This window comes from Sitophilus oryzae, unplaced genomic scaffold (assembly GCF_002938485.1).
Source record: "Sitophilus oryzae breed Bouriz unplaced genomic scaffold, Soryzae_2.0 scaffold_2006_pilon_pilon, whole genome shotgun sequence".
NCBI classification, from domain to species: domain Eukaryota; kingdom Metazoa; phylum Arthropoda; class Insecta; order Coleoptera; family Curculionidae; genus Sitophilus; species Sitophilus oryzae.
The window spans coordinates 4,521,357-4,536,340 of record NW_022146732.1 but is presented as its reverse complement, the minus strand read 5'-3'; the positions used below and the strand labels follow the sequence as shown (position 1 = coordinate 4,536,340).

The window sequence follows — 14,984 nt, the reverse complement described above, 5'->3', positions numbered from 1 at the left end:
TTTTATGTAAACGGAAGGGAAACGGAAGGGGGCCGATAAGGAAGGTATAGTGAGAATCAATTTTATGGCCAATTTTTTAAATTAAATTCCATAAGAGATATTGCTCCTCATCTCTACACTTCATAGTTTGTATGAATGAATTTTGCTCTGAAGAATAGGGCTATTGTTGAAAATACCTTATTCTATGTAAAAATATGCAAAAAATGTAAACATATCTCTCTTGTTAAAGAAAAATATGTTTAAGATTTTGACCAACCATCGATAAAAAACGACTTTTTAATAACTTGTAGCCTTTCCAACCTCAAAATCCTGTCCAGCAGTCGGCGATCGGCATTTCCCTCAGACACCTGCTGTCTACCTTCGCCCGGGCTCATTTTTCTGCGTCTCTTTGATCGACTGATGTTTGGGCCTTGGCCAATTTATAACCACGATCTCCTTTTTTTTTCTTTCTGTGTTGTTTTTCCCCCGATCCGGCGGCAGGTCTTTGATATTCCACCGACAGCGAGCGATGGTGAACTCTATCGATACCGTACCTCCTACTATACCTACCGGTCAAATCTTCGACTGGTATTAATCAAAATACGTTCTAGAGAGTGTTTTTTTTGTGGTTTGTATATACAGGGTGGTCCATTGTTCTAAAAAAAGCTCTGTAGATATCTTTCAGACACCTCTATAGATATCAACATTCAGAAACTGATCTCGCCAAAATTATCATCGATTTTCGTTCCCCAGCCGTCTTTAACGTCGTTTTTTTTCCATCGTATGGTATACAGGGTGTTTCAAAAAACATGTGTCACCTCTCTTGGGGAGATTCATCACGTAAAGATAAGATTTATTTATCATATAAACATCGGTCCGATTCTGCTTTATTTTCTAGCTAAAGGGTGTTAAAATCTTAATATTTTTTCGATTTCTTATAATTTTTTTTCTAGGACTTTTAGCGATTCGAATGAAATTTTGAGTGTAAAAGTTATTATAAATGCCACATATTTTAATGCTAAAAAAGTGTCGTCATATTTACCAGTGACGTGCATATGGGTTTTCACTGGAATATTTTTCTAAAAAAAGCATGTACGTATCTAATACAAGATATACATATCGGATATTATTAATTGGAATACCATTTATTTTCAAACCAATGGGACTATCGGAGATTGACTCAGTGAATGCTCTTTCCACATATAAATTGAACAACATTGGAGATAGAATACACCCTTGCCTTACCCCCTTTTTTATTTCAAAATCTTCTGTTACTCCCACGCTATGTATACGAATTTCAGCTTTTTGGTTCCAATACAAATTACTGATGAGCCTTATATCTTTTCCATCAAGTCCCAAGTCTCCGAGGTATGATATAAGGAGGTTATGTTTAACGTTATCGAACGCCTTTTCATAGTCTATACAGCACATGAAGACATCTTTTCTCTGATCTTGGCAATTCTGTACTAAAGTTTGAAAACTGAATATGGCTTCTCTAGTACCAAAGCCGTTCTTAAATCCAAATTGACTTTCTCCACTTACTTCCTCACATTTTTTGTAGAGTCTTGTATGCAGTACCCGTAAAAAAAGCTTAAGAAAGTGGCTCATTAGACTAATAAGACGATACTTTTTACACGAATTTGCGTTACTTGACTTGGGTAGCGTGATAAACGTAGAACGAAGCCAGTTTTCAGGGATGTGACCGGTGTCATAGATGTTATTGAAAAGCTGTACTATAGTTTTTAAGTTTTGTTCATTAATTAAGTGGAACGTTTCCGAATACATATCATCAGGCCCTGGAGTTTTGTCGTTTTTCATTAATCTAATCGCATGAATAATTTTACTTTCCAATATGCTTGGTCCTGATGGCATGGGAATCTCAATTGCACAATTTCGCTAGTAAGAGAAAAGAAAGTCAGTGACGTACATGCTTTTTTTCGAAAATTATTCCAGTGATAACCCACATGTACGTCTCTGATGAATCTGTGGACACTTTTTTAGCAGCAAAATTTCATTCGAATCACTAAAAGCACTTAGAAGAAAATTAAAATAAATCGAAAAAAATTAAGACTTTAACGCCCTGTAGCTACGAAGCAAAATAGGACGGATTAAATTGATATGAAAAATAAATTTTATTTTTACGTGAGGAATCTATCCACGAGAGATGGCACATGTTTTTTAAAACACCCTGTATAATCTACGTTATGCTGACGTCATATTGCGACGTCAATGTTGAAAAAAAAATAGTTTTGCAACAAATTCAAAATAATTTTTCTACTACCAGTATTTTTTTATTAGAAAAAATATGAATTTTTAATTGAATGATTTATTAATTGAAACATACATGAATGAAAAAAATGGTTATTTGGTGGTACTTGACACGTATATTAATATTAAATTCCTTTATTGTTGAAATGTCACATAAATATGTGATAAATTAATAAATGTTTTGATGAATAATTTTGCAAACAAAATTAGTTCAGCAACTACCAATTCATATGTAATAATTTAAATAAATACGAATTTTTATTTAGTTTTTATTTTTTAATTTCAAAATTATATTATATTTAAATTTCAAAATAAAAATTTATATGTTGAAGAAGAGTTGCACTAATATTAATATACATTTTATATTGCAGATAAAAAACGTATTTGAGGAGAATGGATAGATATCTACCAAAAATATAACAAGGAATGAATGACAGACTAAAAATTCTGATAATCAACTTAAAAAAAAATAAGTATGGGGACTGGACTAAGCAAAAGGATCTGGATTTGGAGTGCCTAGAACATGACTACTTCTAAGAATATTGGTGATGTATCAACATTTTAGTCTATATTTCGCTACGTTTTTTGATTAGATCACGACAAGAAGTAGCACATTCGTGATCTACCCTGTAGATCCGGGTTTTTGTAGATGTTACAATTCAGAAGCTCGTCTCTACAGGTATCTTACGGATGGGAGAACGCTCTAACTATTAATGAAAGTAATGAGTGCCCTGAAAATATTTTCACTTATTTATGAGTAGAGATCGGCAAGACAAGAAATCTTGTCTTGACAAGTAATTTCTTGTCTTGTCTTGAAATATTTTCAAGAATTAAAATAAAATCTTGTCTTGACCATTTCTTGAGAGTTGATTTCTTGTCTTGATTCAAGAAATCTTGAAATTTCTTGATATCTTGACAAAAGGGGAACCCCCGTTTAAAATTCGTTTATTAAAGGGGAACCCCCGTTTAAAAGTTGCGGTGAGATTGGTTAATATGATGTTTATGCTTTATACGTAAAATCGAGGGTCAGGCATCTGATTTTCAAAAAATTCAAAAATTTTGGGTTCATTATACTACAGTAGCCAAAATCATCAGATTTTCATAATTTTGTTATTTATTATTATCATTATGTAACAAACATGTGTTTTAAAATGAATGATTGTGATGGTCCATTGAGCAGCAAATCTGAGCCATTTGTAATTGAATCTGGTCCAGAATACCTACCAGCTCAGACACCTGGACGTAGAAGTTTAATTAGTGACTTTGACAGTAGTGACGGTGATAATACTACTACAGATAAAAACAGTCAATACAACAATGATAAAAGCTACTCTACTATATCTATATATATATATAAATATATATATATATATATATATATATATATATATATATATATATATATATATATATATATATATATATATATATATATATATTTATTAAATCGACGGAGTCAGACCCGATACGTTTAAGATAGGCCGTCAGACCCGGGGTATATCGAACAAAAAATGTTCAAGCGATGCTTTCAGGCCCTGATGGTGGACCGTTTAATTTGTCCCATTTATATAAAAAATAGAGGTTTATTCGTTTTCGCCAGACCCACGACGTTGCCGCTTTTAATTCTCAAATATTTATATTAGAATTAGACGAACGGACCTTTTGACGCGGTAATTGATCACAGTGCAGAAGTAAAAACGGTGCATTTCTGCTATAGTGAATATTATTGTACTTATTGTTAGTATTAGATATATTCTGTCTTATAAATGCATCTGTACGAAAGCGTTTTTTATCTGAAATTTCTTTGTAATAAGCATAATCAAGTTACAATGCATTATCACTTTCGTTTAGATTTTGTAAGTGTTTACTAAGTGATGATGGAAACCGGTTTATTATCTTTATACTTTAAAAGAAAAAAAGTTTAGCTACTTCTACAACGAAATCATAGCATCGAAATAAATTTTTAGATACTCGTACAATTTTTTGACACGACGATCGATTCCGACAAAAAAAAAATTAGTTACTTCTACAACGATATCGTAGCATCGATATAAATATTTAGGTACTCGTACAATTTTTTGACACGACGATCGTTTCCAACGACTGTCATTTCTAAGGTAATTTGACGCCGTGTTTTGGAATCATAGGGTATGTGTGTATTTATCATTAACCTTTTTTCTATTTTGTTGTAAAGAATTATTTTAACTTATTTTTTTATTACATACAGATATGAGGGCGGCAATTTAAAAATTTGCACTGTGGGCAAGACGGGTAAAAAAAAGATGCTCATTTAGAATATTAAGAAATTCAGACAAAAAAATTAAAATAAGCATTCTTTAAAGATTGTTTCTACTAGTTTTATTTAAAAATATAAATAATATAAGGTCTAATCTGGCGAGTTGAGTTTGGATGAGACTGTAAACAAAATTTTTAAAAGTATAAATGTAGTAATTTAAATTTTCTGCGTCTGATAAAATTCATGTAGCAGTAAAGTAGGAAAAAAGTTTAGGTTTAAAAGCATTAATTTCTGGAAATTCCCTATTTGTAGAGGCTGGGAACCACCTACTTTTCTGGGAACCCCATATTTTCAAGTTTAAATTATTAGAACTGTGATTAAAACAAATCACTATTTTCATTCATATTGCAATCAACGAATAATAAGAATATTATATTATCAAATATTACACTAATTAAATTTTCGAATACAAAGTAAACATAGAAGATACAACATATTATAGAGATGCAACCATAAAACGTGTTTGTCATATTTACATGGTGTTGGTAGATAGCATCCAGCCGTAAACTGAATATACAACGTATTACTGTAGTGTGTAGCAAAAAAGCCGTCAAAATTTTTGTTTCACTGAAATTACTATTTTAGATCTTACTGAACGAAATAATGCAATAAAATTAATTATTGTGAAATAACTGAATACTATCATATTTATGATCGAAAAACGGCGTCAGCGATGGCTATGAAATGAAAATTGCTGTCATTTTATATGTAAAATTATATGGTGAATGTCATCGATCGTCATTTCCAAGCTAACTGGACGCCGCTTTTTTTTCGATCATACGGTACCTTTTGTTTTAAACTTTTTCCTGTGGGGGAGAAATATCATACAAAACGGCCTTATCGTACAGTCACTATCATATATACGATGATCGTAATTATTTTGATGTAATTACTTCGACAATGAAATCCATACCACCGAAATAAATCTTTGGGTACTCGTACAATTTTTTCGACACGATGATCGATTTAGATGAAAAAAAACTTTAGGTCACTTCTGTGTATATGTATAACCATATGCGAAAATGTCAAAAATTTACATTATGATGATGTCTATTGAGGGTGCATCCACACTATCCTAAAACCGGCGTATCGGCGTAACGAGCGTAACGACGAATAGATTTCCAGTAATTCTATTGGCTGAAAAATTCATCTGTCAGAAATGTTATCTGTCAAATTCATCTGTCAAAAATTTCAGCTAATAGAATTACTGGAAATCGATTCAAGGTCATTACGCTCGTTACGCCGTTTTTAGGATAGTGTGGATGCCTCTCAAAGTGTAATTTTGTATCGAATAATGTCAAAACACAAATACGACGACTGATTTAAACAGAAAAAAAATTTAGGTACTACTACAACGAAATCATAGTACCGAAATAAATTTCTAGGTATTTCTACGTACAATTCTTTGATACGACGATCTGTTTTCTGAGACGAAAAGCATTTTTTCGTCTACGAAAAGCACTTCTACGTAAATTTCTAGGTACTCGTACAATTTTTGACCCATCGATCGATTTAGATGAAAAAAATCTTTAGGTACTTCTACAACGAAACCATAGCATTAAAATACATTTTTAGGTACTCGTACAACTTTTTGATCGATTCCGAGAAAAAAAAGTATCTACGTCTACAACGAAATCATAGCATCGAAATAATTTTTTAGGTACTCGTACAACTTTCTGATCGATTCCGAGATAAAAGAATAGGTACTTCTACAACGAAATCATAGCATCGAGATAAATTTTTAGGTACTCGTACAATTTTTGACCGTCGCGCGTCGCGTCTATCGATTTAGATGAAAAAAAATCTTTAAGTACTTCTATAACGAAATAATAACACGAAATAAATTTTTAGGTACTCGTACAATTTTTTGACACGACGATCGATTCTGACAATTGTCATTTCAAAGGTAATTTGACGCCGTTTTTTGGAATCATATATATGCCATGTGTATACTTATCTAATAAGTAAAATGTATTCATTTAGAATATTAAGAGATTCAGACGAAAAAAATCAAAATAGGTAGTAAGTATTCTTTAAGATTGTTTCTACAAGTTTTATTTAAAAATTGTAACAGAGAACTATTATTATTATAGGGCCCCTCTCGGACAGCTTGGACGAGTCTATTATAAAAAAGATCGAGGGACAGTAGGTAGAAAAAACATGATTTGATTTGTCACGGAAACGTAAAGTTTAATAAAAGTGTTTTGTTGAAATTCTTCGAGTTTTATCATAAAGTTTATGGTTCGACTCCCAACAAAATAATTGTAACGAATCCCCGTCACAAAATATAAATAATTTAAAGTCTAATCTGGCGAGTTGAGTTTGGATGAAACTGTAAACAAAATGTTTAAAAGTGTAATGTAATCATTTAAATTTAAATAAAATTCGTATAGCAGTAAAGTAGTAAAAAAAAAGTGTAGGTTTAAAAGCATGAACTTCTGGGAATTCCCTATTTGTATAGCCTGGGAACCACCTACTTTTCTGGGAAACATACTTTCAAGTTCAATTTATTAGAATTGTGATTAAAAGAAAGCACTATTCTCTTTCATATTGCGATTAATGAATATTAATATTAATAATATTATGCTACCATATATTTTACACAAATTAAGTTTTCGAATACATAGTAAGTAAACATAGATAGAAGATAGAACATATTATAGAGATGCAACCATAGAACATGTTTGTCATATTTATATGGTGTTGGTAGATAGCATCCAACCGTAAACTGAATATACAACGTAGTACTGTAGCAATCAAAATTTTTGTTACACTAAAATTACTATTTTAGATCTTAGTGAACGTAGTAATGTAATAAAATTAATTATTGTACTGATTAACTACCATATAATCGAAAAAAAAAACGGCGTCAGCGGTGGCATGAAATGAAGATTGCTGTCATTTTATACCGGGTGCGTCTCAAAAGTGGCTCACCGCTATAACTTTTAATTTGATTTGGTATGTAAGTATATGACATAAATTAGGAATTATTGACGTATTCAATTGTTTTTGGTCACTTCCTGTTTCACCGGAAATGACTACAACTTTTGATTTTTAAATGACACCCCCGGTATGTTTTTGCATTATTTGATAGAAAATGACACTCTGAATCGAATGACATATCATATGTCAACTTTTGACATTCTCGCTTTAAAAAAATTGTATTTTAAATTTCTATCTATTATAGAGTGCCATGGATGTGTTAAAAACACTAATTTTTAATAAAGGAGCCTTGGAAAAATAGATTTGATAGTCTAATGACTTTCGTGTCTTGTCCGGGCCCGTTATAAGATATCAAAATCGAATTTTTAATCATATCTCAATTTTTTCAAACGGAACAAAGGTGGCTCGTTAGCATATTTGGAAAAAGCATATTTCTACGAATAATTTGGTACCTTTTAATTTGGTACTCGAGTCAAATTGTCATTATGAACCGCATGTTACAAATAAATCATATGTGAAAATGTCAAAAATTGACATATTTATGATATGCCATTCTATTCCAGTGTGATTTTCTATCGAATAGTAAAAATATACCGGGGGTGCCATTTAAAAATCAAAAGTTGTAGTCAGTTTCCGGTGAAACAGCTAGTGACCAAAATCAATCTAATACGTCAATCAATCCTAATTTATGTTATATACTAACATACTCAAAACCGTTTTTTTTAGGTCTGACAAAATAAAAAAGTTGTGGGCGGTGAAGCTACTTTTGAACGCACCTCATATGACTGATCGATTTAAATGAAAATAACTTTTGACAAAATACTTCTACAACGAACTCATAGTATCAAAATAAATTTCTAGGTACTCGTACATTTTTTTGACACGACGATCGATTTAGACGAAAAATTTTAGGTACTTCTTCTGGCGAAATCACAGCATCGAAATAATTTTGTAGTTACTCCTACAATTCTTTGACACGACGCGATGATCGCTGATCGATTTAGATGGAAAAAAAATTAGGTACTTATACAACGAAATCATAGCATCGAAGTAAATTTGTAGGTACTCGTACAATTTTTGACCCGCCGATCGAAATAATTTTGTTTCTAGTATTTATTAGCCGAACGACCAGTTTCGACAATAAAAGTTTAGTTACTTCTACAAATCCGGTGATGACAGCAATTCAAAAAAAAGATTAGACCGTAAATTATTGATATTTTTAAATGAAACTAGTAGGAATAATTTTAAAAGAATACTTATTTTCATTTTTTCGTCTGAATTTCTTAATATTCTAATTAGAGTATGAGCATTTTGTTTTCTACCAAATATAACACGGCTATATCTTCGTTTCCCTTTAATAGTTTGCTTTACCGTGTTGCCGGTTCTTGGGTCTGAATACATCGATTCAACGTAAATCGGCTTATACACCTTTATACTAATGTCGAAGGTGGCGCCGCCCGTGACAATACCGGTGTACCCTCAATCGTATATAAAAAACATAAAACCATTTTTTCAGGCCCAGCTGAAATTTGGTCAGGGAAGTGGGGAAACCGTTCTAGACGATAACCACTGAATGTACTCAGACCCGACCCCGGGCCTGAAATGTCGAAATCGGGTCTGAGCCCAATGAAGCAACGTAGTTTTTGGGCTCGTATAAGCGGTTTAATAAATCTATATATATATATATATATATATATATATATATATATATATATATATATATATATATATATATATATATATATATATATATATATATATATATATACTATACTATATGTATAATGTACAAATACCTAAGTAAATGAGTATTTCTTTTTTATTTTATATCTTCAAGAAATTTCAAGATTTTATTGATTTCTTGTCAAGAAATCTTGATCTTGAGAAGTAATTTCTTGTCTTGTCTTGAAAACCAAAAATAATTTCGTGTCTTGATCTTGTCTTGAAATCAAGACAAGATCAAGATATTGTCAAGAAAATGACAACCCTTATTTATAAGGCTCACGCTGTATTCAATTTCGATTTAGCATGTGTCTAGGACTTGATCAACAGTATAAGTTGATTACTTAAAAATTCCTATAAATAAATCGTAAATTTTTTTCCTTACCCTTCATTTAGGGGGATATAACTAATCGTACATAAATATAAACTTCAATTTTAATAAGCTTTTTCCAGGTCCTATGTTATATATCAATACCTAAAATGAATAGAAATCTAGTTTTGCCGCAGAAGATCGTTTACGAAAAGGAAATAAGCCACTGCGGGCATCGCTCGGCGCTAATAGCTTTCAGCTAGTGCGTGAAGGAATCAAGATAAGGAACAGCGTTATCTGGAACGCTCCAGCACAGCATCTCGGGAATTTATCCATCTCCACATCGTTCGTGGTTCTGCTTAGCGACAGATAGCTTCGCGCCGAGGATTAGCCAACGAAATAAGGGGAGACGGTTTTTTTAAATCCTGCTTTAACGTTGTTTTGCGGCATTGTCTCCATTCCTGTGTCGTTCGATTTGAAATTTTAGTTAGTTACATGTCCATTAAGTTTCTTATTACAGTAGATATAAATACAAGGTGGTGCCTCTCATACGCCGCGGGGGCTCCAAGGAGAACGACAGTTTGTATTGAAATTAAATTTTGTGAGCGTATGTAGGTTAATTCAGAGCACTTTTTAAAAATATAGAGAGTTCTGCAGGGTGTTCCAAAAAAACTTATCTATCAAAGTTGAGTTTTTTGTAATGGAACACCCTATATATTAATTGATTTTCGCATTCTGGGAGAAAAATAAAGGTGATTTTTATAAGAGAATATGACTAAAATGTAAGATTTTTGACATATTTAACATTTTCTAGAAATAAAAAATAATTTTTAAATTACAATAAAAGCTACCTAAATTGGAATTTACCCGGTATAGCCTAATATGTAGTATTGTACTTTAAATCAAATTAAAAATTGCTCCAAAAAGTTATACAGGGTGAGACAAAATTAATATTGAACATTGGTCACCTTTAAACGCATGTTACTCTTTTATTTTAAATGGAACACCCAGTATATTATTCCGATATTCAATGGAGAATTCATGTCCCTTCAAAATACTATTAAGGTTTCCTACCCCTAAATAAAGATTTTCCTATATATTTTCATTTACATGATTTGATCTGAGTAGATCTTTATTATTTGATAAAAGCTAGGTGGCAGTGATATGTCTGACGTTACTTCAACATAGCTGTCTAATTAGTACAACTTTAACAACTAGTTATCATTTTGTGTCAGTTAAAACTAACCTAACCTAACTTAGCAAAGAGTATATCACACCACAAATTACCTATAACAGATGCGAAAGAACACCGAATTACGCGTTCAGGTTTCTGTGACCTTCAGAAAGAGTTCATAGACAATCCGCATCAATGTATAGTTTGGGTTATTATTTGTTAGGGTGAAAATAATCTGCACCAATATGTTATCGAGGCATATAATCTCACAGTAATTTAATAGATTGCTCGTCATATTATATCAGTTCGTAGGAGATTAGGAAAAAAAAGATATTTATAGTATAAAAAATTAATTTATTTAACAAAATTTAATTCAAGATGTGACGAAATAGTTACTTTTCTATTGGTTCTATCGGACTTTTTTCGACTATATAAATCTTTATTTTTTGTAAACTTTAATGCATAAAATATTTTCAATCTAATAAACAATTTAATGATGTAAATAAGAGGAAATTTCTCACATGGGTGGTCAAATTCTATAGTTTTCATTATATCAAACAGCCTCTGAATGTTTTCTTCAGTGCAAAACTCATCAAAATTTAATATAAATAACTTTTCCATTTCCAGTAAATAAAATGAACAAATTTTTCCACTTTCATGATCAAAGGCTTTTAAATGGGTAAATAATTTCGAGTTATCCAGAGATTCGGATTCTTTTGCAAATTTTAGACAAATATCACATTGATGTATGTGAAGACCCTTTTTAATGATGTAGTCAAACATAATTAAAGGCATTTTGAGTTGAAAACATTTCTCAGAGGCTGTTTGATATAATGAAAACTATAGAATTTGACCACCCATGTGAGAAATTTCCTCTTATTTACATCATTAAATGATGTATTAGATTGAAAATATTTGATGTATTAAAGTTTACAAATAAAGAGTTATATAGTCGAAAAAAGTCCGATAGAACCAATAGAAAGATACTATTTTGTCACATTTTTAATTAAATTTTGTTAAATAAATTAATTCTTTATACTATAAATATCTTTTTTTCCTTATAAATAAACACATTTGTATCCCATTTTAAATAAGATATACAAATTACCAAAACTTAGAAATAACAGTTCAAAAGTTCAACAAAATCCTACACCCGTTTTTAAAAAGAAACATATAACCACGCACTATGTCATTCCAGCAAGCGAATACGACACAGCATAGGTTTCCGGACTAAACGACTGGTGTATTTACACCACTCAATAGGCGTGTGGGGTTTGCCGAGCGGTTTCCGATGCAGTCGCTTTCTTTCGCATCTGTTATAGGTAATTTGTAATCACACAGCCACCTAGATTTTTTTTTCAAATAATAAAGATCTACTGACGTAAAATCATAAAAATTGAAATATCTATGAAAATCTTTGTCTGAGGGGTAGGCAACCTTGTACCCTGTACAGCTTTTCTGGTCAAATTTCAATTTGGTTTAAGATACAATGGTTACTGTAATTAAATATCAGGCTATACAAGGTCAACTAAAATTTAGGTAGCTGTTATCGAAATTTAAAATTTACTCTTCATTTTCACAAAATGTGAAATATGTCAAAATTCTTAGATTTTAGGTATATGTTTCTTTAATAAAACTCACCTTTATTTTTTTCCTATAATCCGAAAATCAATTAATATATAGGGTGTTCCTAAAACTACCGTTCTCCTTTAAGCTTCCGCTGCGTATGAGAGGCGCCACCCTGTATTTCAAATACATTTTTAAATTTTTCTGTAAAATAAAATGGGGAAAACTCATTACTCGTACCTATTTAAAATTTACATGGAATTTCTCAACGGCCTCTTAGGTTAGAGGTCGTTGAAATTTCTTATGTTCAGGTGGACGAGGAACTCACTCTATAATATCACTATGGTTTATTTTAAAATTGTACTTGAAATGAAAGGACATAATCATTGGCCATAATTCATTATAAACGTCTAGATATATAAGTTTGCAGACTAATCAAGGTCCAGAAAACAGGTACTCGACTTTTTAAATAAACAAATTAATCATAAATCGAGTGTACAGAGATTTATCAAGATATATAACTACCTATAAAATTGACTTGTCTGCCAGGCTTAACTTACTGGTCAAAATGAATATGTTAAGTGATGTTTGTCTTTATATTTTGAGTGTTATATATTTAATAAATAATTATGCATTGGTACAAGCTAACAAATTTGTATTAAGGTATTTTTTTAAAATAATTATTCTAAATTTGAATCTGATAAATTTTAATTATGATTATCTAAAGTTTATTACAATCTTTCAAGCATTTTTTTTCCTTTGTCTTTAGTTCTTTCTTACATTTTATCACCACTTTCTACAGATTTTTCAAGTTGTAGTAAAGATTTAATGTTCAATATTTTTTTAAATAGAGTTTTGGACAACATTTTTTACCCCATATTTTCCCCAAATTCAATAGTAACAAAATTTATTTCTGCTGTTAAAAGTCGAAACTTTGTACATCAAAACAAAAAAAATATATTTTTTTCAAACGTCACAAAAGTATTACTTTTTGCGACGTGATTGACAATATAAAAAAAGTAATTTTAACGACTAAGCATAAAAGTAAAGCACTTTTAGACCTAAGCACAAAAGTACGATTATATATTATTAAACTGACAAGTATCAAATTCAACAAGTGTAGCCATAATTTCTCGACATATAATTATCTTTTTTTGAAAATTGTTTTTGGGATTATGGTCTGTAATAAAATGTTTTTTTTTGTAATAAGTTTTTACTACAAAATTATGTTTTTATTACAAATTGTAATAACTAAATACTTGTTTGTTTTTAGGGTACTGGTAAATGTAGATCCTCCCTTCATCACTTTGAATAAGAACGTTACGCTGAACAGTGCATATGTGCCTCTTTCTGCAAAAGATATCCATGGGATGGAAAATGAACTCTTCGAATTTGTCTTGGAAAAAGAAAATGTTATGGTATGAATATATATGTATTCTTTTTTAGATTTAGTTAAAGGATATGTACAATTCCAGTGTTCAATACTGTCATAATTTAATATTTCATGTTTTATATTTCTGTACCCCTATTTCAAATGTTTATTCCCCATTAAAAAAAGACAGAGTTATCAAAAGATAGTCCAAGTAACGCCTATTTTTCCGCTATCCATGATAAATTTCTTATGTAGAAAATCTGTATCCTGATATTTACATTTGTTTAGTATGGTATGCAACCAGTAATACAAATATATTAAAGCCGCGACTTCACAGAGACCCTTTTTCTTCATTTTATATAATACAAATGATAAATGCACACTTATAGAAATGTTTCTAAAGCTCTAGGTATATTTTTTATTCCAAATTATAAATATATATTTTTTTAAATTGATATGTTTACAATGATTGTGATTGGCCACTTCAGAATTGCATGGGATTTCCTATATTTCCAAAGATGCACCACCCGGTATATATAAAATTGTATAATGTTTTGTGTCATTCTTCTGAGCTTTTGTCAAGCTCATACTTCTGATATAAATCCCTGATTTTTCATTTTTTAATAAATAAACATAAACAAATAGTGAACAAAAATTTTAAACCTGGTCAAATACCACTGATTTGACCACATTAGTGTGCAGTGATCGTATGTACCCCCTTGCTATTTATGTACTCTTGAACTCAACAAAGGTGCACTAAATTTTTAAATCTGGTCAAAAATCACCGATTTCTATCAGAAACACATAGGTCGAAATTATTTTTCATCAATTTTGTTCAAAATGAGTAATATCTTGAATTTTTATCAGGAACATATAAGTACGAGGTATTGAGTACGTGATGTATTTTTCGATGCCAGTAGTAGACAGTTACATTCACCATTATGTCAAGAATTTTAAAGGTATTAGGGTTTGTTTGTATAGCTATACATGTTAAGTATAAAATTCATCTCTTCAATATTATATGCTCCTGATAGAAATCAGAATTATTTAGCTTATAGTAAAGATTATTTATTTTATTTTCATCGTATTTTCTTTTTCAATACTCAGTCTAATAAGCGTGAGGAAAACACAGGAAATAAACACAGTGTTTGAAATAAATTATACTTTATTGATAGTAAAATAATAAATTACACATAATTCTAAATTATATTAACTATTTTATCACATAGAGTTATAAGAATTCCAGCACTCGATGTGTTGACATTTTGGCTGTAGGTGCACTTGCTCTTGTTAGTAGAGTAGTAGATAGGCTAGTTTTGTAGATGATGTATAAGGGCTGTAGTTGTGAGTAGAG

General features: G+C 30.8%; 1 protein-coding gene across 1 annotated transcript in view; it reads left to right on the top strand.

Annotated features, from left to right (window-relative positions):
- Nucleotides 1-508: 508 nt before the first annotated feature.
- LOC115883899 (cell surface glycoprotein 1-like) overlaps nt 509-14,984 on the top strand; it is a 22,156-nt gene continuing 7,680 nt past the window's right edge. The window contains 2 exon segments of the mRNA XM_030902323.1: nt 509-567; nt 13,532-13,676. Of these exon segments, the coding sequence (XP_030758183.1) occupies nt 509-567; nt 13,532-13,676 (204 nt within the window).